Here is a 26,429-nt window from a genome sequence, read left to right as displayed (position 1 = left end):
TTTATACATTGCAGTCATGTGCCCCCCTGAGTCTCCTCTGCTCCAAGGAAAACACCCCGTCTATCCAATCTCCAATCCAGGTGCTGAGTGCCTGAGTGACATTTTTTTAAAATTATTTTACCGTGATTCGCGTTGCACAAGAGACCTCAGCCGGGAAGGTGCGGCAAAGACTGCACACAACTGCGTTTTGTATATTGGGGATCTCCGCTTATCAAAACTCCCCAGTCCAGCGAGATTCCCAAATGGCATCCTGATCTCCGAGGCCCCCGAAGCAGCCCCTGACGTCCCCCCCACCCCCAACGCACCACGGAGGGTCCCCGGCACCCCAGCAACACCCAAGCAAGGCACCCATGATCCAATCGCGTGCGCACGCAAACAATGCCAGCTTGGCACGCTGACAGCGTCAACCTGGCACCCCAGAAGCACCCATGCCAGCTGGCAGTGCCACCCAGGCACCTGGGCAGTGCCAAGACGGTATCCAGGCAGCGCCACCAGGGTGTCAAGCTGGCATCTCCATGGCACCCAGATGGCACCAGCGCAGCACCCAAAGAGCATGCAGCTGAGGGCCCCCAATCCCCCGGGAGAGCCCCAGGAGCGCCACCCCACCTGGGGAGACCAGCACCGAACGCTGCCCACCCGAGGTGTCCGAGGCCTGTGCCAGAGAGAAAATAACTACCTGAAATCAGCATTCAATGGACACCATGGGATAACCAGATTCAACTATTCTGGCACACTCCTGGCCTGCCTCCAATATCCCACTGTAAATACCAGACCAACCAAAACTCTGCAACCCATGTCCTAACTCACCCGCGTTAAATCGCATTCACCCATCTCCCCTGTGTTCGCTAACCAACACTGGATGGCAATAAAGCAATGTTTCGATGTTATAATTCTCATGTCTGCTTTCAAATCTCTCCCTGTCTCTGTAGCCTCCTCTAATTCCACAACCCTCCAAAGTGTCTGCATTCCTTCCAATTCTGGTTTCCTGCACATTCCCAGTTTGAATTACTCCACCGTTGGTGGCCCTGCCTGGGCCTGAACTCTAAAATTCTCTCCCTATTCTCCATTCATCTCTCTGCTTCTCCAACTCATGTTCCTCCTACAAGAAGCTCGTTAAAACCGATCTCTTTAACCAAGCTTTTGGTCATCCCCCCCCCCCTCCCCAATATCGCATCACGTGGTCTGTCGGTGGCATATTTTGTTTTATAAAGCCTCTCTAAAGTGCTTTGGCGTTGTGCGTTATAGTAAAAGAGCTACGGACATATACGGTGTTGTTGTTAAGTAGAAACAGGGCTAAAGAAACCCTTTCCCCACACATCCCCCTCGCATTCTAAAGAATAGGTTTTAGAAAATGATTCTCACGATCGGCACAGGCTAGGAGGGCCGAAGGGCCTGTTCCTGTGCTGCACGGTTCTTTGATTCGTTTTACACTCTGTGCACTTCTGAAAGATTAACACAAGATGGTGCTATCACGTTGTATTAGCATGGTCAGAAAATTGGTCGCAGAGCCCCAGTGAATCCCAAGAGCTTTTTCCATGTGGTACTTTATCAAAGCTTAATTGCCTGTGTGCTCACACAATTTACTGTGCAACGGTGCGCTGGAAATGTACTAACTCAAGGAGATATCGGTTTGAGAGAGCAATTAAGAGAACATGTCCAAGAAATGTCGATGGCTCCCCAGCCTGTTGGATTACAGAGTGCCAACATGACACCGCCGCATGCCTATACATTTCATTTTGGCAGTAACCATACAAGCCAATCTTTTCCTTTGAGAAGGGAACTCCTGACGTGGATCTGCGATTGCACAAGAACCCTCCAACGATAATGAACCTGTTGTTCCTGAACAATGTTTTGGGAACTTGATAAGGTTTTCAAAAAAAAAACACAAAAAAAAATAATCCTGGCTCCTTCCAGCGGGCTTTGAACATGCTACCTTGTCACAGAACACTTTGATCTGGCAGTAGGCCCGGTGGATGGGTTTGTTGCTGCGGTTGTTGTAGCTGTAGGTGTCAATCTGTATCATGAGGGGAAGTCCTTTCACCCCTTTTTGCGAAGAGAAATCGGTGCTGAGACAGTTCACGGTGATGAATATCTGGGTTGAGAAAATAACAATCGCAGATCATCAGCAACTGGGAATATTGACACAACAACAGTGACATCAACACATCCAATGGTTCCCTCGGCAACAGACGCCGCCCATTAACGGATTATCGGAATCAAAAGAGCGGGGTGGGTGCTGTTTGTTTAGTAAACATGACGACGGGGGTTTCATGTTCTACAGTGCAGGGGCAACACAGCTGTGAACTGGAAGTCACCATGAAGTAATCTCACGTTACAGGGAAATCATTTCTCGCTATCGCCTCCCCTCATCCCCTTTCGGGGGCCCTGGTTACCCCTTTGACGAAATTGAGGGACTAGTCGGAAGCCGCCAAATCACCAGCTGACGGGATCGACAGTCATCGGGCATCCCCCCCCCCCCCGCCCTCACCCAAAATGGAGGGCTGCACTCTTGCATTGGAATCCAGATGTCGCCGCCCGTGGCTGGAATTGGAATTTGAGCTTTCAGTTGAGAATTCACCCACTTCCTTCAGTGAGCCACGGGCGGTGCATCGTTCTCGCAGAGTCTGGGGACTGGTTTAGCTCAGTGGTCTAAGCAGCTGGCTTGTAAAGCAGAACAAGGCCAGCAGCAAGGGTTCAATTCCCGTACCAGCCTCCCCGAACAGGCGCCGGGATATGGCGACTAGGGGCTTTTCACAGTTGCTTCATTTGAAGCCTACTTGTGACAGCAAGCGATTTTCATTTTCAAATGGTGAAGCAGGGGCATTGCTAAGCATGGGGAGAATGGTCGAATGGGACACTGTGCAAGTTAAGACACAGGCAGCAGAGATTTGGATGGCTTCAAATTTACGGAGGTTCGAATGTGGGATTCTGGGTAGGGGTGCATTAGACTAATCCAGTCTAGATAGGGCAAGATGGGACGAATGGTCTCCTTCTGAGCAGCAACTTTTCTATGATCCAATGATTCTATTCTATGAGGGCTTCAGCAGCAGGTGAAACAAAACAGGGGCAAGCATCAGGTGATGTTATGGAGATAGAAATGAGCAGTCTTGATGATGGTGCAGATGGTCGGAAACTCGGTACATGGTCAAATACAAGACCACGGCTGTGAACATGATAGTCCAGCGTCAAGTAGTTTCCAGGGAAAGGAATGGAGTTGGTGGCTGGAGGCAGGGAAAAGCAGGAGAATAGCAACCTGTCGGCTTAATGTCACGGTGGAGAAGGTACTGGAATCAACCATCAAGGGCAGAGCGGCTGAACATCTGAACATGTATGAGCTGATAAAAGATTTGCACTGGATATGTAATGTCTCACTCAAACCAGAAGCTTTGTACACAAATGCTGATAAGGAGCAATATTCACTGAAGCCGCTCCGTGCAGGTACTTCCACAGCAGCTGTAACATAACAGACAACAGCACATGTCGGAATGGCTCAGGGACAGAGGGAGAGGGCTCAGAGGTTCTCAGGTGGAGCACCTGGTAGAGGAGGTAATGCAGAGGAGACGTGCCCTCTACCAGCAGGCAGAAGGAGGTGACAGAAGCATCCAATGTGTCGGATTTAGGAGGAGACTATCATAGAATTTACAGTGCAGAACGAGGCCATTCGGCCCATCGGGTCTGCACCGGCTCTTGGAAAGAGCACCCTACCCAAGGTCAACACCTCCACCCATAACCCAGTAACCCCACCCAACTCTAAGGGCAATTTTGGACACTAAGGGCAATTTATCATGGCCAATCCACCTAACCTGCACATCTTTGGACTGTGGGAGGAAACCGGAGCACCCGGAGGAAACCCACGCACACACGGGGAGGATGTGCAGACTCCGCACAGACAGTGACCCAAGCCAGAATCGAACCTGGGACCCTGAAGCTGTGAAGCAATTGTGCTATCCACAATGCTACCGTGCTGCCGTCATAGCCCAGGAGCATTAGCCCCAGGACATGGCACCAGTGCCACCGATGGGGAAGCACAAGAGTAGGCAAGACAACTTATATGACCGGCACTGTGAGTAAGTGCCCAGGGTGAATAGTTTAATGTTTGTAAATGCTCTCGATTGTGTTATGGTCCCATTGTTTGTGCTCGCTCTAGGTAAAGAGTGCTGATAGTAATTATGATGGCGATCCCCTTTTCACTGCCCCTTCACTGAGAGGGGTTGTAAGGATTGGGTACAGGTGGTGGGCTTCCTCAGTTGTGGAAGGGAAGGCATCTAGCTGCAGTGTACGAAATTCTGATGATGAAGGACATGTCTGAGAATCAGTGTTCAATTATAGAGACGTGAGCATCCTTCCCAGGTGTTGAACCCTCTGCTGCTCCACTTGGCCCTCCAATGGCTCTGGCACAACTGGTGGCGGCAATGGCTGCTCCCTCTCTTATTTCCTCTCTCCCTATATCTCTCTCCCTCCCTCCCCTCCTATCTCTCCCTCCGTCTCTCCCTCCTACCACTCTATGCCTCTTTCCCTCCCTCTCTCCCTCCCTCTCCTTTGCCCTCCCTCTCTCTCTAGAGTGGGCGAACCAGCGGCAGACCGATTCAAAGGTGGATCACTATAAATGATGTGCAAGTTCGATAGAGTATATCATAGAATCGACAGTGCAAAAGGAGGCCATTTGGCCCATTGGGTCTACACCAGCTCTTGGAAAGAGCACCCTACTAAGCCCATACCTCCACTCTATCCCCGTAACCCAGCATAATGTTTTTGGACAATTTAGCAATTTAGCATGGCCAATCCACCTAATCTGCACATTCTTTGACTGTGGGAGGAAACCGGAGCACCCTGAGGAAACCCACGCAGACATGGGGAGAAAGTGCAAACTCCACACAGACAGTCCCCCGAGGCCGGAATTTAACCCGGGCCCCTGGAGTTGTGAAGCGACAGTGCTAACCACTGTGCCACAGTGATGCCCTCTACCAGGTACAATTTCCTCTTGTGGGGAAATGCAGGACCAGAGTGACTACTCTTAAAATTAGAATAGGCTGCTCAGTAGTGGAATCAGGGAGCAGGCTGTCAGACTAAAGGTTGCGGAAATCTGCAATTTACTCCCTCAAAAGGCTGTGAATACCAACACATTTAAAATTGTGAGGCGGGCAGGTGTCAGTACCATGGGAAATGGGTCAAAGGCAGATAAATAGGAGTTAAGGTACAGGTCAGCTGTGCAACTAAATGGCAGAAGGAGCTCAAGGAGCTAAATAGTTACCTCTGTGCTAATGTTCCTATTTATTCACCAGTTATTAGGGAATAAAAGTTTTTACAAAAGGAACCTGGCCACCACTTGCATGAATTTTTGTAGTTCATGATCTCATCCGCCTGAAAGCCCATACTTGCTACCTCCAATACCATCTGTAAACTTCAATTGGTGAACATACTTTCTTCGGTGCTGCTTGCTTTAGAGGTGCCAGGCTCCCGAAACTGGGTGGAACGTTATCCAAGGTAGAGCCAGGACCCCGTCACATCCCTTATAACCACACACGCCATGAAGGAATGTACGCTCACCAATTTTAAGTGTACTTAAACAAGCTTTTAAGGTGACAGCACTACCAGTTTGAAAAATAGCCAGGACTCTCCCATTATAAAAAATAAACAATTTGGTCGCAATGGACTTGCTCAGTAAGGTGCAAAAAGCAATGTTTTCCTGAGGCTCACCATGTACATTGGCTGGGGTCCTCAGAGTCTACCACAAAGTCTACTATGGAATCATTGGAATCAAGAAGTCACATCAGAGGAGTGCTTCTGATGGAACACTGAGGCACAATTCTGCAGGGGTTCCCTAATCAGCACGGTAGCACAGTGGGGAGCACTGTTGCTTCACCACTCTAGGGTCCCCAGGTTCGAGTCCCGGCTTGGGTTCCTTTATAGAATATAATTTACAGTGCAGAAGGAGGCCATTCGGGCCATCGAGTCTGCACCAGCTCCTGGAAAGAGCACTTCACAAAGCCCACACTTTGGACTGCTCGGCCAATCCACCTAACCTGCACGTCTTTGGCTTTGAACGTTGATTGTGAGTGGGCAGGGCTTCCTTCCACTCTCCGAAGGAAGTCCCACCCGTCAGAGCTGTTGCCAATCTCCAACTCTGCCAGACACAGCGCTGCAGTGGTCAGAGGTGGTACTGCAGCGCTCTGCCTTGAACTAAGTCCCAAGTCTGTTCTCTAGGTAAATCTGGGGATCCCAGGGCAGGGGGATAGGGGCGATCTGGGGAGTGGGGTAGGAAGGCCTGGCTCCAAGGTCCTGGAGGGGAAACTACCCCAGCTCTGAAGGGGCCTACAGATTGAGGCAAGGCGCACACTCCCACCCTGTATCCAGATGGAGAAGAGTTTATTTCTCTGTTTCCCACTTTCCTTGCACCCGCTCCCACCAGCCTAAAAATTGAAGCTGGGCGGGAAAAGGCCTTAAAGTGGCCATTAAAGGACCTAAATAGGTGACCCGCCCAATCGTGAAATTGCATCTGGGTCGGGGCAAGTGGGATCCCATCCATGTGATTTTGCACTATCCACCCCCATCCTGCCTTAGAACCCGCCTTGGGGAGCACATACCCTTGGTTGTGATAATCATGAGCCTCCTGCCCAGAGGCAACTTGGATGTCAAACGAAACGCTATGTAAAGTAACACTATACTCTTTAACGGTCATAGGCTGCATTGTGCACACATTCCAAGTTCCCAAAAAAATCAGCAGTACTTTCTGCATTTGGACTTCAGCATAGACTTCCAAAAGGAACGACGATCGGTTCTGTGGAAACAGCCAACGGCAAAACAACTGAGAACGGTGAAGCCACCAACGTCAAGGTACAGCTTGCACTGCAGCCAAGGAAACGTCTTGTTGTTTTTGCTTTCAGCTTTAACCCGGCGTCCTGGCCACTTGCTCACGTAACTCTGAACAGTAACGGCGAAAAGCGGGACTTGGAACATTCATCCACCCACACTGTGTCGGGGAATATTTACAGAACCTGTTGTGCACAACCCAATTAAAAGGAGCAATCCTTGTACCTGACGTGGTGCACCAATGCGTGCAACTCATTGTAACCATTTCTGGCTCGCAGGAGCAGTAACATCCTGTGTCAAAGATTCACTTATTTGAAAGGACCGATTGAAAGAGCCAGGTTTGTTAATAATATGTACCTGACAAACCTTCTTCCTGCAGTGGTAACCTTTCAAGTCAGTTCAACTATGACTGTATCCTAGCAACGTGAAATGTCATAGTAAGTTTAATTGTAACCCTTATTCCTGCAGACAATACGTGTCTGGAGTGGCAGAGCGGAGGCTTAAAGTTAAGCCACATTTTAAGAACTGGATTTGAATATTCCGATTTTGTTTAACTAAATCGCTAACTTGCTGAGCCTATATTTTGAACAGCTACAGTCTCATACCCATCGATGGTGTGGCAAAACCAATTTTGCGTCAACCTCTTCAAAAAGTTTAAATTCAACACAGAGACCACTGCTGCCTATCCATTTGCCAGAGGAATGCTCAGTCAAAGGAAGTCATTCAATACTAGCAAAACACAACCCTTCTCTTAATGGCCTCAATCGCAGCGAAACGCAAGACGAGGGAAGTGCTGACAACAAGGGCATCTGCCAGTAGTGTGACAGCTCTGCTTAATCGAAAGACTGGCAGATTATTCTGGAGTGCATGTACCTTTTCTCAAAAAGGTTCTAACACACAACACTCGTGTCCACTCTAAATGGGCTAAATCCTTCTAATCTGAGGAAGGATGTTCTTGCTATGGAGGGGGTGCAGCGAAGGTTTACCAGACTGATTCCTAGGGTGGTGCGACTGTCGTTCGAGGAGACATTGAGTCGGTAGGACTATATTCACTCGGGTTTAGAAGAATGAGGCGGGGAACTCATAGAAACCTACAAACGTTTTAACAGGACTGGACAGGGTAGATGCAGGGAGCATCCGTCTGTTTTCCACAACCCGATTAAAAGGAGCAGTCCTTGTACCTGACGTGGTGCACCAATGCGTGCAACTCATTGTAACCATTTCTGGCAAGCAGGAGCAGTAACATCCTGTGTCAAAGATTCACTTATTTGGAAGGACCGATTGAAAGAGGCGGGTTTGTTCATCATATGTAGCTGACAAACTTTCTGACAGGAAGGATGTTCCTGACGGCGGACGAGCCCAGAACCAGGGGTCACAGTCTGAGGATAAGGGGGTAAACCATTTAGGCGTGAGATGAGGAGAAATTTCCTTACCCACAGAGTGGCGAGCCTGTGGAATTCTCTACCACAGAGAGCAGCTGAGGCCAAAACATTGTATGTTTTCAAGAAGGAGTTAGATATAGCTCTTGGAGCTAAAGGGATCAAAGGATGTGGGGGGTAAACTGAGAACTTGTTACAGAGTTGGATGATCATTCATGATCATAATGAGTGGTGGCGCAGGCTCGAAAGCCTACTCCTGCTCCTATTTTCTATGTTTCTTAACCCTAAGCATGAGGAAAGCTTGTGAATTTAGGGAAATAGTTTTGGACTTCCGTGCCGTGCTGTACTGGCAGAGAGGATGGCGGCAGTCTTTCAGCTGTGTAGGTGCGGCTAGAACTATATTTTCTCTCCTCACCCCCACTATCATGAATGGGATCACATTTCCTGTCCAGCTTTATTGGTTCCTTGTCAAATGTTAAACTAACAAGGTGGTAATCAATCAGTCCTGATTACAAGGGAGAACTCCCCAACTCGACTTCCAAGTTTACCCCTTCTCTATTTACGATGGACTTCTCAATCACAGCCTTTGAATATCTGACAACACTGGTGTAACAATAGCTTACATTTCTGCTCAAGATTAATGGCATTCCATCAAGTTGATTCTGATGTGAACAGAGTGTAAATATTGAAAAACAACACGCAAAGAATTAACAACACTTTTATCGTATCAGTTTTTTAAATAAATTTAGAGTACCCAATCATTTTTTCCAATTAAGGGGCAATTTAGCGAGGCCAATCCACCTGCACATTTTTGGGTTGTGGGGGTGAAACCCACGCAAACACGGGGAGAATGTGCAAACTCCACACGGACAGTGACCCAGAGCCGGGATCGAAACTGGGACATCGGCGCCGTGAGGCCACAGTGCTAACCCACTGCGCCACCGTGCTGCCCTATCAGTTTTAATGTGGAGATGCCGGCGTCGGACTGGGGTGAGCACAGTAAGAAATCTTACAACACCAGGTTAAAGTCCAACAGGTTTTTTTCAAACACTAGCTTTCAGAGCACTGCTTCTTCCTCAGGTGAATGATTTGGAGTTGGGGACCAAGGGCAATGTGTCCAAGTTTGCAGATGACGCTAATATAACCCGAAGCGTGGTACATTGGCGAGACCATGCAGACGCTGCGACAACGAATGAACGGACATCGCGCGACAATCACCAGGCAGGAATGTTCCCTTCCAGTCGGGGAACACTTCAGCAGTCAAGGGCATTCAGCCTCTGATCTCCGGGTAAGCATTCTCCAAGGCGGCCTTCAGGACGCACGACAACACAGAATTGCCGAGCAAAAACTTATAGCTAAATTCTGCACGCATGTGTGCGGCCTCAACCGGGACCTGGGATTCATGTCGCATTACATTCATTCCCCACCACCTGGCTTGGGCTTGCGAAATCCTACCAACTGTCCTGGCTTGAGACAATTCACACCTCTTTAACCTATCTCTGGATCTGTAAAGATTTAATTACCTGCAAATGCTCACATTCTAAGCATTGTCTGGCATCTTTGAATTTGTCTATATATATATATATATATACAGTATATGTTTCTGGAACATACCTCTTCATTCACCTGAGGAAGGGGCAGTGGTCCGAAAGCTAGTATTTGAAACAAACCTATTGGACTTCAACCTGGTGTTGGAAGACTTCACACTATCAGTTTTAAGCACCAATTTCTTCGAGCTGCTCCCATTCCGATGTGACTTTGCGAAGTACTGAGGAAATCCCATGCACATATGGAAACAAGGGTGTCCTGTATTTCTGGCTGAGTTACAGCGACAGCCAGTCCAGGAAATGCTCAGCTAATAGAATTTTGTACCTCCTTTCGAAGATTTGCTGCTGTGACGACAAAATAAACCCTTTGATCTCGCCTGTCAACTGCAGATACAGATTGCCCATTACCTGCTTCTATCGGGGCTGTCAGCAGAACGAGGCTACATATTGGCCAGGACATCGGGGTTAGCTCCCGTGGTCTTCTTCCAAATCGTGTCAAGGGCAGGAAGGGTCTAGGCTGAACACCTCACCTGAAAGGTGGCACTTCTGACAGGCCAGTGCTCCCTCAGCCTGCTACTGGAGTAACAACCTAGATTTCTGTGGGTCCTGGAGTGGGACCTGAACTCTCAACCTTCTGACTCAGTGGTGAGAACGCTGCCCCCTGAGTCACCGGATTAGCAAAGGCTGTTCATAATACAAATAAACTCACCTTGGCTTCCTCGTTCACGTCCCATGTGAAGGAGATGGCATTGTAGGCAATTTCTTCAATGTTTCCAATCGTGTTGAAGCTCTCTTTGTAATCAGCTGCAGGGGGGGGGTAGAGAAGAAAGAAAAAAAAAGAGATGAGCACCAACATTAGGAGGAGCAATAGCATTAGCCTGTGGAGGAGGAGAAGCGGCTTGAGGAAGATGGCAGAACTAACTTTAACAAAAGGGACAGGATTCTCTGTGGTGTCTCCCAAAGGTGAATAACCATCGGGGCAACAACGAGCCTCAAGGGCTAGAGAATGGCCATCGTGTACTGGAGACTGGCCAGCTCTGGAAACAATGTGCAAGTAAAGCCATGGGATTGTTGTAAAAACATGACTGGCGCTGTAATGTAATAATAATAATCGCTTATTGTCACAAGTAGCCTTCAATGAAGTTACTGTGAAAAGCCCCTAGTCACCACAGTCCGGCGCCTCTTCGGGGAGGCCGGTACGAGGATTGAACCCGTGCTGCTGGCAGTGTTCTGCATTGCAAGCCAGCTATTTAGCCCACTGTGCTAAACCAGCCACTGTCCATCAGGGAAGGGAACCGGTCATCGCTACCTGGTCTGGCACCACATGTGACACTAGGCCACATATGTGTTATCTTTTTTTTTAAATTTTTTATTTTAGATTACCCAATTATTTTTTCCAATTAAGGGGAAATTTAGCATGGCCAATCCACCTACTCTGCACATCTTTGGGTTGTGGGGGCGAAACCCACGCAGACACGGGGAGAATGTGCAAACTCCACACGGACAGTGACCCAGAGCCGGGATCGAACCTGGGACCTCAGCGCCGTGAGGCGGTTGTGCTAACCACTAGGCCACTGTGCTGCCCTATCTTAATGCCCCCTCAAATGGCCCCACCTCCTTCTCAGAGCAACTAAAGACGTTGCTTTGCCAGCGTCACATGCATCGCAAGAACGCTTTCCTTTACAGTAGAATGCTGGAAATGATAGCCCATGTCACAAGCCAATTTATAAGGAAAGTTGTAAAGTATAATTTGCATTAAAAGTAATTGAATAGCTGAGCATAGATCAAGATCTTAAAACTCAAGTTTAATGATGACAGGTGCTCTTTTGTTCTGAACATTGCAGATTAGATGGCAACATCCCAGTTTACTCAGTAAGGAGTAATCTGAAACAGCAAATTATGTTACTTTTCACTGCACTTTACCTACACCACCATCTGATACCATATTTCAACAGTAACGGTATTTAACGGATGCTGTGCAAACCCACAAGAACTGCAAATGCCGCGGACCAATATTCAGACAGAAAGGGTTCTGTACTTATTACAAGATCACAACATAAATTCAAAGGAGGACGGTTATTTTTCAAGGAACAAGTTAAATTGCCAACTCCCAATCAAGTTTCTTAAATTAGGCATTGGCCTCCACCACTCTATCTGGAAGCCCATTCCATATATTTGAAACATGGGAACTGGAGTAGGTTATTTGAGGATGTTCCATGATTCAGTGAGGTCATTGCTGATCTGTTAACAAAGTCCAAATACCTACCTTTGCCCAATACCCCTTAATAACGTTGGTTAACTAAAATCTATCCATCTCAAATTCAAAATCAACACCTGATCAATTGCTGTTCGCGGAAGAGAATTCCAAACCTCCCCCAGCCCTTGTGTGCGGATGTTTCCGAATTTCACTCCTGAAAATTTTAAATTTAATGTTTAGTCTCTGCTCCCTAGCCAGAGAAGGCAGATTTTCCCGATCTACCCTATTTCCTTTAATAACTTGAAGACTTGGAGCAAATCACCTTCTAAATTCCAGGAAATAGGGCCTTAGTTTGAATAATCTCTCATTGTAATTTGGAGCTGTAGCCCAGGTATTGTGCTGCTAAATCTACAACGCACTCCCTCCAAGGCCCAAATATTCTTCCTGAGGTGTGCTGCCCAGAACTCTGCTCTATCCATTTTAGTCCAAAGTGAGCGATCTCACATTTGCAAAGTTGGGCGGCACGGTAGCACAGTAGTTAGCATTGCTGCTTCACAGTGGCAGGGTCCCAGGTTTGATTCCCAGCTTGGGTCACTGTCTGTGCAGAATCTATACGTTCTCGATGTGTCTGAGTGGGTTTCCTCCGGGTGCTCCAGTTTCCTCCCACAGTCCAAAGATGTGCAGGTTAGGTGGATTGGCCATGATAAATTGCCCTTAGTGTCCTAAAAGGTTAGGTGGGGTTACTGGGTTATGGGGATAGGGTGGAGGTGTGGGATTCTAAAAAAAATTTTAATTTAGATTACCCAATTATTTTTTCCAATTAAGGGACAATTTAGTGTGGCCAATCCACCTAACCTGCACATTTTTGGGTTGTGGGGGCGAAGTCCATGCAGACACGGGGAGAATATGCAAACTCCACACGGACAGTGACCCAGAGCCACGATCGAACCTGGGACCCCGGCGCCGTGAGGCAGCAGTGCTAACCACTAGGCCACCATGCTGCCCGAGGTGTGGGATTAAGTAGGGTGCTCTTTCCAAGGGCTGGTGCAGATTGGGTGGCCCGAAGGGCCCCCTTCTGCACTGTAAGTTCTGTGAATTCGATGAAATCCATCTGCCAGTTTTTTCCAATTCATTTAAACTATCAATATCTATTCATAGATGGATAGCCCAACCACATAGGGCTGGATTCTCCCTTGCCCACACTGTTATCGGGATTCTTGATAACGCAGAGAATGGCAGGTGGCCCGAAAAGAAGGATTGGCGCCGGATGCCAGACCCGTTGCAATGCTCCACTGCCCCACCGCCGACCGTAGCGGGTTTCCCGAACCACCTGGTTAGACTTCCGGCGGGGCAATGCAAATAGCTCATTTTGCACACCATTCAGCAGCCAGCTGCGATGTTTGAGAGCCGCCCCCCCCCCCCCCCCCCCCCCCCAGCGGAGAGTCGCGCTGGCATGAATTGGCACAAGTCCTGAGGAGCATGGGCCTGGCAGCTTGCAAACCGAGGGGTGGCAAGGTGGTAAGTACCCTAACGACAATTGCTGTCAGGGTGCTGAGGGGGATGCTTCCATGGGTGGTTTATGCTGGGCTGGAATGGCGCAAGTCAGGGGTCTTCCTTGGGATGGGGCTCCTTTGGCTTCTCTTCCCCATCTGAAGCCTATTAAATCCATTCAACAATCACTCAGTATGTAAAAGTTGAGGTTTCCTGGTTAAAAAAAAGTAGGGCAGCACAATGGCACAGTGGTTAGCACTGCAGCCTCAAAGCACCGAGGTCCCAGATTGAATCCCGGCGCTGGGTCACTGTCCGCGTGGAGTTTGCACATTCTCCCCGTGTTTGCGTGGGTTTGACCCCCACAACCCAAAGATGTGCAGGTTAGGTGGATTGGCCACAATAAATTGGAAAAAATAAATTAGGTATTCTAAATTTTGTTTTTTAAGTGAAAACGTTCTCATCTGTACCCCTTTACCATTTAGACGGTCACTCATCATTTCACAAATACACATCCCCGATAACAGAGTGAAAGTGATCCCATCTGTACCCCTAAACCCTTTAAAAACTGTCAATGTGTCAAGTTTAAAGTTCTGTGATATGAAGGTGAAAGTTATGCTTTAAAGTGGTGGAAACCTTTTAAGTGGCATTCTCACAGTCAATTTCATAGCCTTTTGAAGTCAGTATGTATGAGGAGGAAGCTCATAGCTTTGAACTAATTGTTTATACAATTCCTGCTCCATTGCCTGCTAAAAGCATTGTGATTGACATTTTGCTGGAAAGCAATGAATCAGATTGTTTATTTTTATAGCTCTGTAGGGAACTATTAAATCAGTGTAGCAGTTGTTTCTCAGACCTCTCAGCACTCAAGAACAGTGACTGTCTAAAAGGTTTAGGGGTACAAACAAGCACATTTTCACTTTATTATGGGAAAACTTCAACTTTTACATGCAGAGTGACTGTTCAATGTCTTTTAAAGGCTGCAGATGGGGCGAGAAGCCAAAGGAGTCCCATCCCAGGGAAAACTCCCTGACCTGAGCCCCTCCAGCTCAATACATGCCCCGCTGACCTCCAGCTCACCTGAAAGACACCCCCTCCGCACCCTGGCAGCAATTGTTGGGAGGGTACCTATCACCTTGCCACCCCTGGACTGCAAGATGCAGCAGCTAATGGAGATCGGAGCACCCTTTAAAAATGGCGCTCTGATCTCAGACGTGCTGGGCCTGTTTAAGAGATTAGGCCCCGCCCCTCTCAGCTGCAACGTGGATCCCAGCATGCCATAGAATGGCACGGAAAACCAATTTGCAAAAAAACAATTTTCCAAGACCAGTCCTGATTCTCCACAGGCGGGAGCAGTCAGACTCCGGAAAGGAGAACCCAGCCATGCATTATCAACAAGGGTTGCTGGATAGTAAATCAACAGCAATGATCCCGGCCAGTTCTCTACCCTAGCACAGAGTCACTGAAACCATCTTTGATATCAAATCAGGACAAACCAGAGATCAATTACAAGGCCTTGCTGATTCTGTTGTGCTCTATTACTTACTGGGATAAATTCACTGAGCAAATGTACCGAGACATCAAGGAAACTATTCTCCAGCAGCCCCACTCCCGTGGCGTGTTTTCCCCACAGCAGAGGCACCTTACCAGCCTCACTTCCAGCCTCACTAAAGTCGATGATGATTTACACACATACGAAATGGGAGCAGAAGTAGACCTTTTGCCCCCTCGAGCCTGCTTTGCCATTCAATAAGATTATGGTTGATCTTTTGTGTTCACTTCCACATTCCCTATCTACCCCAAATACCCTTTGATTCCCTTGCCGACCTCCACCTTAAAAATAATTAGTGACCCCGCTTCCGCCGCCTTCTGAGGCAGGGAGTTCCAAAGTCACACACCCTCTGGAGAAAACAATTCTCCTCCTCTCTGTCCCGTCAGGACAATACCTTGGGCTGGATTCTCCGCACCCAGATGCTGAAATCACGGCAGGCGCCGGGGTGGAGAATCCAGTTTCCCGCATGGAATTGGGACGGGCGCAGGTTCCCCGGCGTACTCTCGCTTGGCCTACCTGCGGCCATTGCTGGAGACCCGCCCCCGACCGGCTGAAGCCCTGTCGGCGTGGATCTAACATGGTCCTGCCGGTCGAGATACTAGGGCGGCCGCTGCGGACTCAGTCCGCGGCCATCATGGTCAGGGGCGGGCCGATCGTAGGGCGGGGGGGGGGGGGGGTCCTTATACGGCACTGGACTAATTTTGGGCGAGTGGTCCTGGTTGGGCGCGTGGCTGAACGGGGACACTATTTGGAGGGTCCAGCTCCGCGGTCTGAGCCTGCCACGGAGCACGGTGCGGCCGCTGGAGGCTGCTGCCGTGCGCATGCGCGGCCTCTGACCCGGACGTGCGGGGGGCCCGTATCTGCAGCAAAAGCTGCTAGATCCACGCCTGGCGTGAAACGCTACCATTTTTACGACGGCGTGGGGACATAGTCCCAAAACAGAGAATCCAGCCCCTTATTTTAAAACAGTGCCCCTTGGTTCTAGACTTGGCCACAAGAGAAAACATCCTTTCCATGCCCACCATTCAGGATCTTACATGCTTCAATCAAGCCACCCCTCACTCTTCTAAAACTCCAGTTGAAGCAGGCCCAGTCTGTCCAACCTTTCCTCATAAGACAACCCCCGCCCATTCCAGGTATCAATCCAGTAATCCTGCTCTGAACCATCTCCAACACAATTACATCCTTCCTTCACCGTCCTGCTATTGGGGAACACAAGGCAGGGGTCAACTTCAGCAGGAACGGAATGTACCACTGGCAGGAAGGGCTGGAGAATCCCGCCCTTATTCACTAAAAGTGAAAATTTCCCTTGTTTATTTTGTCGATTTACCCAGTGCCAGTTTTCTCCACAAAACACCAAGGAAAGAGTTAGCTGGCTGGCTGGCTTTCAGCTTTAGAGCCGCCACAATCAGGCACAGGCTCACTGATGTTGCTCCTTTAATGAGAGATTCTGAACTCTTGGCTGAGACACAGTACAAACTTCCATTTGGGTACAGGGGATAATACAGCAGGCGTGGAAATCCTAAAAAAATAAACAGTGGTTCCAGCACTGAACTGATAGTCAGGTAATGCATTTTGAATCCGAAACCTTCTCATTCAGAATATACTGCGACTGAGCCAAGCTAACACTATCTCATAGTGCCACGCAGAATGCGAATTTAAGTTGCCGTATATTCCTTACAACTCGATCATAGAATCCCTACATTGCAGAAGCAGGCCATTTGGCCCATCAGGTCTGTACCGACGCTCTGAAAGAGCACCCTAACCCAGGCCTAATCCCCCACCCTTTCCCTGTAACCCCACCTAGGGACAATTTAGCATGTCCAATCCACCTAACCTGCACATCTTTGGACTGTGGGAGGAAACCGGACGGAGCACCCGGAGGAAACCCACGTAGACACGGGGAGCACGTGCAAACTCCACACAGACAGTCACCCGAGGTTGGAATCGAACCTGGGTCCCTGGCGCTGTGTGGCAGCAGTGCTAACCATTGTGCCACCGTATCGTCCTACTGTATAAAACCAAATTTGGAAGAGTTTAACATTTGTATGGAGATTGGCCATGTCACTGCGAGCTTTAAGGCTCTCTATGGAACCGTAGGAAGTCACAGCATGGAAGGTGGCCTTTCGGCCCACTGGGTCTATGCTGGCCGACTAGTCATCCCGCCTAATCCCACTTTCCAACTTTTGTCATCTGTTGGAGAAAAAAATGGAAGTCCAGTAGAGTGGGGCTTCACCCCCAGAGCTGGAGAATTTGTTTTCCAATTCCGCTTAAAGAAACTCTGGACACCAACCATTAAATCACCAGTTGGAGTAGATTCTAAAGGGTAAGCAATGCCCTAAAAACAAATAAACCACTGATCATCTGCCAGTCTTTGGAACCATCACATTAGTGACACGCGGGGCAACACGGTGGCACAGTGGTTAGCATTGCTGTCTACGGCGCTGAGGACCTGGGTTCGAATCCCGGCTCTGGGTCACTGTCTGTGTGGAGTTTGCACATTTTCCCCGTGTCTGCGTGGGCTTCACCCCCGCAACCCAAAAGATGTGCAGGGTAGGCGGATTGGCCACGCTACATTGCCCCTTAATTGGAAAAAATAATTGGGTACTCTAAATTTTTAAGAAAAAAAATATTACTGACACGGATTGCTCTGCTCATCCCACCCAATAACTTAATATGCTGTTAGCAATGGCCTGTTTAATATTCGTAGATTCGCTAACTCGTTGGAGGGTGGATGTTATTCTACAAAATCCAAGTCAATGATTAAGAAACCCTGCTCAAGAATTGCATTTAATATGAATGCATCTTATACTGAAGAGCCAGGCATAAAATCAGAACTTTAAAACAAAACATAAAACAGAAACCTTCACCCCAGTGGCCCATATCGAATGAGCTGTGGCTGAATGAGCCCATGATCAAACAAAGCAGCCTGCTCCTAGCTGACAGTATGTTAACTGATTATATCAGGAAAGGTTCCGTTAACCTTGAAGAAAGCCAAGCAAATCTAGTTAACAATTCCTGAGGACCACAACTTCCTGAATGCATTTGCTTTGATGCTTGATTAGTGCAAGGTAAACATGATCAAATATACGACTATCAGAAGCACTGTTTGCACTACTGTGGAAAGCAGATTGCCTATTTCGACCTGCTCCAGGAAACAACCCCATCTCCAGTCTGCAAAGTTTTGCTTTTTTTTTCTAAAAATCCCCAGCAGTGTTTTTTGATCAGAGGCTGGAATGTGTGACCACAAATATCAGTCTTTCTTTGTCAGCCTGCAGATGATGCAAATAGAATTCTCGCCAGCTGTAGGCGACAGTGCTTCATACTGACATGCTCATTCCAGGTCAGGCTATCCACAGTGATAATAATAATCTTTATTAGTGTCACAAGTAGGCTTACATTAAAGCACAATGAAGTTACTGTGAAAAGCCCCTAGTCGCCACATTCCGGCAACTGTTCGGGTCAACAAAGGGAGAATTCAGAATGTCCAATTCACCAAACAAGCAAGTCTTTCGGGACTAGTGGAAGGAAACCGGAGCACCCAGAGGAAACCCGCACAGACACGGGGAGAACGTGCAAACTCTGCACAGACAGTAACCCAAGCTGGGAATCGAACCGGGGACCCTGGCGCTGCGAAGCATTTTCAACTCAACGGAGTCATGGGTTCAAGCTCCATTTCAGGGGGTTCAGCACCTGTTTGAGGCTCACACTTTAGCAGAGCAACATCTTTCAAATGGAACATGAAACCAATCCCTCCTCCTCCTCAACTGGATAACAAAGATCCCATGGCACAGAGAAGTATTCCAGCACAGTCCCTGTCCCATCGCAAACATCACTAAACCAAATTATCTGTCCATCTGCCCGTCTGTGGGATCGCACTGTGTACAGGTCGGCTGCTGTGCTCCCCAGTGTTACATCAGTCAGTGCATTAGGTGTTACATTGGGCGTGAGGATTTCAAAGGTTGTGAAAGGTGCTGTATTTCATGCTATTGCATGAATTTCTCATTTATACACTGCCCCGTTATCATGTATATGTGCTCAAAAATGGTTTTGTTACGCTTAATTTTAATTATAGTTGGTGGGGCGCGGTGGCGCAGTGGTTAGTGCTGCTGCCTAGGGCACTGAGGACCCGGGTTCAATCCCAGCCCCAGGTCACTGTCTGTGTGGAGTTTGCACATTCTCCCCGTGTCTGCGTGGGTTTCACCCCCACAACCCGAAGATGTGCAGGGTAGGTGGATTGGCCACGCTAAATTGCCCCTTAATTGAAAAAAAAATTGGGTTCTCTAAAATGAATTTTTAAAAAAAAAATTATAGTCGAGTAAACTTTTAATTTTATATTGCATTTTTCAATAAAAAGCCATTGGGCGTGATTATTCTGTTCCATTTGCCATGTGCGCAAATCCTGTAATGGCTGCTAAATCTCGAGAGAGGGCCACGGCCGGATTGGTGCCGGTGAGATCTCAGAAAGAGCTTGAACCTGATTTCCATTAATTTAAATACATTTAAATTTAATTTAACGGCTTTATGCCGTACCTTCCAGCCCCATGTGATGTGCCCCCTACGTCAGCGGAATTTATTACTGATTTTAGAAACCACTCGTGATGACCAAGCTGGGGGTGCGGAGATGCCTGGAGGCCCCGGGATTGAGGGCCGAAGCTGGGCAGTGCCCATGGCACAGTGAGGGGGCAAGTTCCTTCTCCATTGGGAGGGGCTGTGTTGTGGAGGGGAGGCGGGCGGAGGGCTGTGCGCCGGGAATGTGCTGAGGAGGGGAGGGGGGGGGGTGGGGGGGGGGGAAGATTGCCCACGATATTTCCGTGGTAGGGAGGATCAACCCAAAGGCTTTTGGCGGGGGGGAGGGAGGGTCCTCTATGGCCGTGGGAGGATGGGAGGGAGTTCAGTTTTCTCGCTGATCGGGGTGCCCTTTAAAGATGCCCCCCAGCTCCGCCCCCGGGCTTGCCGGCTCCATCAGGCCCCGCCCCGCCAGAGTGATGATGCAAAACACGCCCACCAAAAGTGTCAGAAGATCTAGTCAGAACACTTGGCTGTGTTTCTGCCGGAAAACGCACTCGTTTTCAGTCAGAACCTAACACTTTGCCACCTTGTTTGGAAAATTCTTCCCATTATATTTTCTAAATGTAAAAAAAGAAGTTCAGCGTACTTAGTAATGCGATTCAGAAATGGAGCAGAAATTGACGCCAAAGTTCCACTGCATTCTAGGGTCCCTGATGAACGCAGCTCCACTGGGAGAGCAAGTCAGCCCTGCACCTGTATTGTACCTCAGCCCTTCAGTGTTTGTGGTGCTGTGCTCTACACAGTGTGCAGACAAACACAGGTGCTCCCTCCGTACTCAAGCACATTTGCAACGGCGCAGGGTGCAACCAGCCTAGAGCCACACTTTGCAGGCAATCGCATCACAATTCTGGAGTTGAGGGGAAAAGGAACCTCACATCACTGTGTTCCTTCTGCATGATCAACAAACCTCAGACAGCGTTTGCTAAAACTGGCCACAAGGAAGACTCAGCCACAAGGAGATGGGAGATTAAACATACACATCACAAAGCAGCTTGTATTAACCAATACCTGAGGCAACCAGATCCATAGAACTCTACAGCGTTAGTGATGACAGCAACGGTAGCCAGAGTGGTTTTAATTTTCTGGACCAGTGAGTCAGACACTTGTACTAATTCCCGAATCCCACTGTGGGGAAATTTAAATTGAATTAATACATCTGGAATAAAAAGCAAGCCTCAGGAATGATGATCATTAAAAAACTATTGCTCGACATTAAACACTTGTCTTCTTCACAAATGTGTTTCCAGAATGGAGGTCTGATGTATTTTCCCAGTCTAATCTAGACATGAATCCAGACTCACAGAAATGTGGTTAATTCTCAATTGCCCTCCAAAAGTGCCTAGCAAGCCACTCAGTTATATCAGCCTCCTGCAGGAAAATTGAGTGAAGATAAAACCAAATAGCTTTGACCAAGACACTTGTAAAGTGCTCCTCACTAACATTTGACAGGCACCAAATCTGGCACAGCTGCCCCACAGACTAGTCACTCTACAGTCACTATACACTCTACAGTCACTATACACTCTACAGTCCTACTCATCAAATCATACATCACAGCCAATGGCCTAGACTCATTCATCACCATCCCTGGTTCCTGTCCTGTCCCATTGGCAACCCGGCAGAGGTGGGGCACAGTGGCATGGAGCCGGAAGGGAGGAGCTGCCCTGCAAGTCCTCAGCACTGGCTTCGGACCCCATGATGCCTCATGTCATCAGGTCAAACATGGGGAAGGAATGCTGCCGACGTTCAACTACGACCCTCCCAGTGCGGCACGGTGGCACAGAGGTTACCACTGCTGCCTCACGGCGCTGAAGACCCGGGTTCCACCCAGGCTCCGGAGGTCACTGCCTGTGTGGCGTTTGCACATTGTGTCTACGTGGGTCTCACCCCCACAACCCAAAGATGTACAGGGTAGGTGGATTGGACATGCCAAATTGCCCCTTAATTGAAAAAGAAAAACTGGGTACTATAAATTTATATTAAAAAAAGAACTACGACTAGGCCCCTCCCTCAGCTGTTGAATCAGGGCTCCCCCATGCTAAACACAGCTTGGAAGAAGCAAGGTAACGGAATGTATTCCTGGTGGGAGACCACAATGCCCATCAGCAGGAGCGACTACTGACCGACTGGCCGTGTCCTTGAAGAACATGTCTTAAAATCATATCCCCGGTCAATGTGCGCCTTAGTTCTCTGCAATAAAGGTGTTACTGGGGTCTGATGTATGGTTAAATACCCATTTATCTGAAGTGAATCAACTAAAATAAATTTTGCGAAAAGGTTATCAAATAAACATTAATCAAACATTTGTGACATCCGACTGGACCTCGCTATCAGCAATAGGAAACAAATAACCAATAAAAGCCATTTAAAAGATATTTAGCTACCTGATACACGACTGATTGGTCGGTGGCTGTGTAAATAAACACAGATCTAATTAATGGAAGTTAAACAGTGAGCACAGCATGGCTACGGTCATGAAGGTGGAACAGGGTTCCCCAAACAACAGAAGGAACAAACACTGTTAAACAAATCAAGTGCGCTTTAAGCCCTTTCAGATAAACTCAATGTGATCTGAAAAGAGAGCAGGGCAGAAGGCTTGCTTTAAAAGCACAGTCCAGTCAGGAGTTTAATTAATTCATGCTTCTGAGAGGTACAATGAGGTGCTTGCTCTCTCTCAGACTGTTTGTTACCATTACATATCCCGTGTTGTTATTTAGTTTTGGAATACCGCAGGTTTTTAAAAAAAAATCTGTTGGCAAACTGCCAAGACTGACTTCAACGACTGTCATGGGCTCCAGCATTATGATATTTTCAATAAATTTCCCATGAAGTAATTATACCTTCTGGTGATTTGCCCCTCTCCCAACTTTTTAACTAATTAAAAAAAATAATTCCATCCTCAATTACATTCCCATGGCGTTGTTGTCGTTATCACCAACTTGCATTTATGTACGATGGTGGACATGCAGCGAATCAAATGCTCACAGAACATACAGTGCAGAAGGATGCCATTCGGCCCATCGAGTCTGCACCGACCCACTTCCACCCTATCCCCGTAACCCAATAACCCCATCTAACCTTTTTGGTCACTAAGGGCAATTTATCATGGCCAATCCACCTAACCTGCACGTCTTTTGAATGTGGGAGAAAACCAGAGCACCCGGAGGAAACCCACACAGACACGGGGAGAACGTGCAGACTCCGCACAGACAGTGACCCAGCGGGGAATCGAACCTGGGACCCTGGCGTTGTGAAGCCAAAGTGCTATCCACTTGTGCTAACTCGCTGCTATACTCATAGCATAGTAAAGCACAACATTGCCATGGCCGTGTCACAGATTGTAGGTCAGAAATGACTTCGTTTTCAGCATCTCCAAGGCAAAAAGATGCTGGGCTGGATTCTCCGATCCAAGAAGTGTTTCTGCTAGCTGGTCTCTGCTAGGCATGGTGCCCAGCTGAGAGTCCCCCTCCTATACCATGATAAGTTATACATCGAGGAGAGCTCGCCACATTCCATCGGAATCCTGCTATCAGACTGCCATTTTCAATGGGTGTCCCGATACTGATGTCCGGCAGCGGTTTCCCCCCACCCCCCACAATTGAAATAGGGATATCACACACACACACACCCCCCCCCCCCCCCCCCCCCCCACCACCACCATGATAGAGGGAACACTTTCACGTTCATCTGACAGATCTTTGAACTTGGCATGCTGGGAGACACACCAAAGTGTTCCAACACGTCAGAGGGACGACCTTTAGCTACAACCTGACATGCTGTAAGAGGGTTTAATCATTTTCAAAGCTATAGAGGGAAGACCTGCCACACGACCCCTATCCCAGTAAAGATCGCTGGCCTGAGACATCCTCCAGTCCAGTCCGAACTCCCCTGACCCCCATCTCCCGGGAAGGACACTTTTCGGCACTCTGGAGGCAAGTGTAGAGAGGGCACTCACCCCCTTGCTCCCCCTCGGTGTCCATGCTGCTTGGTCCCTGCTTTTAGGGACCAGCAGTGATTCTCACCCAGGTGACCGTCAGCTGGGAGGGGTGCGAGATTCCCGTGAGGCTGGGGCATTCTGCTTCAAACCCGCTAATTACATTCAAATAAATGGTAATTAGTTTGGATCAGGTTCTCGCCCCTTCTGGCCGGGAATCTGATTTTGCCAGGGGAAGCAGGATCGTGAGACTCACAACGGGTTTGACGCCCAATTTGGCCCTCATGTCCCACTCAACAGGCCATCGGGAATCCCGCCTGGGGCTAGCGGCCCCGGAGATTCGCTCCCCGATCTCTTTGAAATTTGCTCATTGGCCTCTTGTGTGAGAAGAATATGCAAATGTCCCCCCCCCCTCCCAGTGAAAAGGGTGGACAAGCCTGGTTTAATGCTTCATTCAATAGACAGCACTTGCAGGTGTGTAGAATGCCCCGGCACTGCACTGAAAAGCAGGCCTGGATCATGTGCTGAGGTTTCTGGGACTATGACTGTCTGACTGTGACAAGAGTTAGATTTAGATTTAGAACAGTACAGCACAGAACAGGCCCTTCGGCCCTCGATGTTGTGCCGAGCAATGATCACCCTACTCAAACTCATGTATCCACGCTATACCCGTAACCCAACAACTCCCCCTCAACCTTACTTTTTAGAACACTACGGGCAATTTAGCATGGCCAATCCACCTAACCCGCACATCTTTGGACTGTGGGAGGAAACCGGTGCACCCGGAGGAAACCCACGCACACACGGGGAGGACGTGCAGACTCCGCACAGACAGTGACCCAGCCGGGAACCGAACCCGGGACCCTGGAGCTGTGAAGCATTTATGCTAACCACTATGCTACCGTGCTGCCCCGTGTTCTATCAGGGAGCTTAGATTGGCATATGGAACAGACTGAGGCCTAAAAATTGAGCCACAACCAGGTTTGGCAGCCCAGTGGACGTGCCCCCTGCCTGAATGCTGAGGCATGAAACCCGCCAGAAACTGTGCAGTGGACCCCAACCCTAGACCACTGTTACAGTCAATAAAGAGAACCTCAGGTAAGTGTTAACAGTTGAGGCGGTGTTTGTTTTTTTCTAGGCCCCATGTTTTTTACAAATCAAAATATCCATCTTATGAACGCTACAAATGGGATGGTTTGACGCAAAACTAAGAATGCACCAGAGGCCACACAGAATGCTATCTCCTGCCTTGAACAAATATACTTAGATTAACACTCAAGACCATAACCTGCGTTGTCACAGATCAAAGATTCTTGCCGGGCAGTAGGTCTCAGCCTTACAGCAAGAAAAACAGTTTCTATCACAACTATAACTATTACTAAAATACACTTAACTAATATATAATAATTATAGATGGAAGGTGGAAACCTTTCTTTGGCAGAGTCCCAAGAAGGAAATTTGCCATGGAACATCAGTCTAGTCTCTACACACTCCTGTCTGCAATGAATGCTGACAGGGATCGAGAAGGATTAATTCAAAACCCCAAATTTAATAAAGGATTTGCCACCAAGCAAGAACTCCGCAACAGTGGAAGAGGAGAAAACCTGGGTCGGTGTTGTTCTCTGGTAATAAGTCAGCAACTTGGTCACTGTTGGGGGCAGCACGGTCGCAGGTTCGATCCCGGCTCTGGGTCACAGTCCGTGTGGAGTTTGCACATTCTCCCCGTGTCAGCGTGGGTTTCGCCCCCACAACCCAAAAATGTGCAGGTTAGGTGGATTGGCCACGCTAAATTGCCCCTTAATTGGGGGAAAAAAAAAAATTCTAGAAATTTAGAGTACCCAATTATTTTTTCCAATTAAGGGGCAATTTAGCGTGGCCAATCCACCTAACCTGCACATCTTTGGGTTGTGGGGGTGACACCCACGCAAACACGGGGAGAATGTGCAAACTCCACACGGACAGTGACCCAAGGTCGGGATTCGAACCCAGGTCCTCAGTGCCGTAGGCAGCAATGCTAACCACTGTGTCACCGTGCTGCCCTGGAAAAAATTTATTGGCTACTCTAAATTTTTTTTAAAAACTTGGTCACTGTTCGTCTTAAATGACAAGCACAGGTCTCCCAACACAATAGTTAAACTGCCAGCGTTTGTGCTGTAGCACCAGCAACTACACATCAGAGTGATTAAACAATTTGGGATAGAAGTGCAATGAAAATAAATTTCACTGCAGCTCGACAATTAAACCGATTAGAAAAAGTAATCGGCCATTAGCAAAACTAGTGTGGCTTAATGATCCAACCAGGTGGCTCAAGAAAGTTCATGTTGGGCCAACAAGCTCTTGGGTGCAATGCGGAGCTGACTGATCTTGACTGGCACAGTGGCAAGCGGCGGTGGGTCGCGGCGGACTTCAAAACTGTAGCTCATTTAATCCTGCCTCACTGTTACAAATGTGTGTGTGTGAGTGAATTTGTCCGACTCACATATAAATTCAAACTGACATGTTCATGCAAATGCTTTGGTTTGATGAAGTCACGCTGGACTGAGTCATGTCATAGTACGAGGCAGCTTGTTGAAACATGCAGTTGGAAGTACGTATCTCTGGCATGTGCAGACATAGGCGCCACCTTGCAAATAATATTCCTGAGGCAGAATATGAGGCCCTACGTAGGTAGCTGCCTTTAACCTGCACCCCCACCCACCTCGTTACGACTCCCTTTCCTTCCCTCCTCCACCAAGAGTTGTGACTCATTTTGGAATGCAATGCAAAGCGTCAAAACCTATTCTTCATGTGTAGCCCAAAACGGCAAGTGTCAGCAGCGGAGTGGGGAGGGAGTCAAACGGGGGGGGGGGGGGGGGGGGGGGGGGGGGGGGGGGGGGGATCACAGTTAAAGCCACTCAAGAATAATATCTGCATTATACCAGAGTCTATGTTGACATAGCGCAAACCAACA

The 26,429-nt window shown here is 48.4% G+C and overlaps 1 protein-coding gene across 2 annotated transcripts in view; it reads right to left on the bottom strand.

Annotated features, from left to right (window-relative positions):
• The window catches only part of LOC119972771 (grainyhead-like protein 2 homolog), a 136,715-nt gene that overhangs the window by 20,171 nt on the left and 90,115 nt on the right, over window positions 1-26,429 (bottom strand). For both annotated transcript variants that reach the window (XM_038810116.1, XM_038810117.1), the window contains exons 8-9: window positions 10,446-10,540; window positions 1,934-2,092 (exon numbers count right to left, since the gene is read on the bottom strand). In XM_038810116.1, coding sequence (XP_038666044.1) covers window positions 1,934-2,092; window positions 10,446-10,540 — 254 coding nt within the window. The remainder of the gene's footprint in view (window positions 1-1,933; window positions 2,093-10,445; window positions 10,541-26,429) is intronic.

The sequence above is a fragment of the Scyliorhinus canicula genome, chromosome 10 (genome assembly GCF_902713615.1).
Source record: "Scyliorhinus canicula chromosome 10, sScyCan1.1, whole genome shotgun sequence".
NCBI classification, from domain to species: domain Eukaryota; kingdom Metazoa; phylum Chordata; class Chondrichthyes; order Carcharhiniformes; family Scyliorhinidae; genus Scyliorhinus; species Scyliorhinus canicula.
Note: the sequence above shows the minus strand (reverse complement) of the source record. Positions and strands in the feature narration are given on the sequence as shown.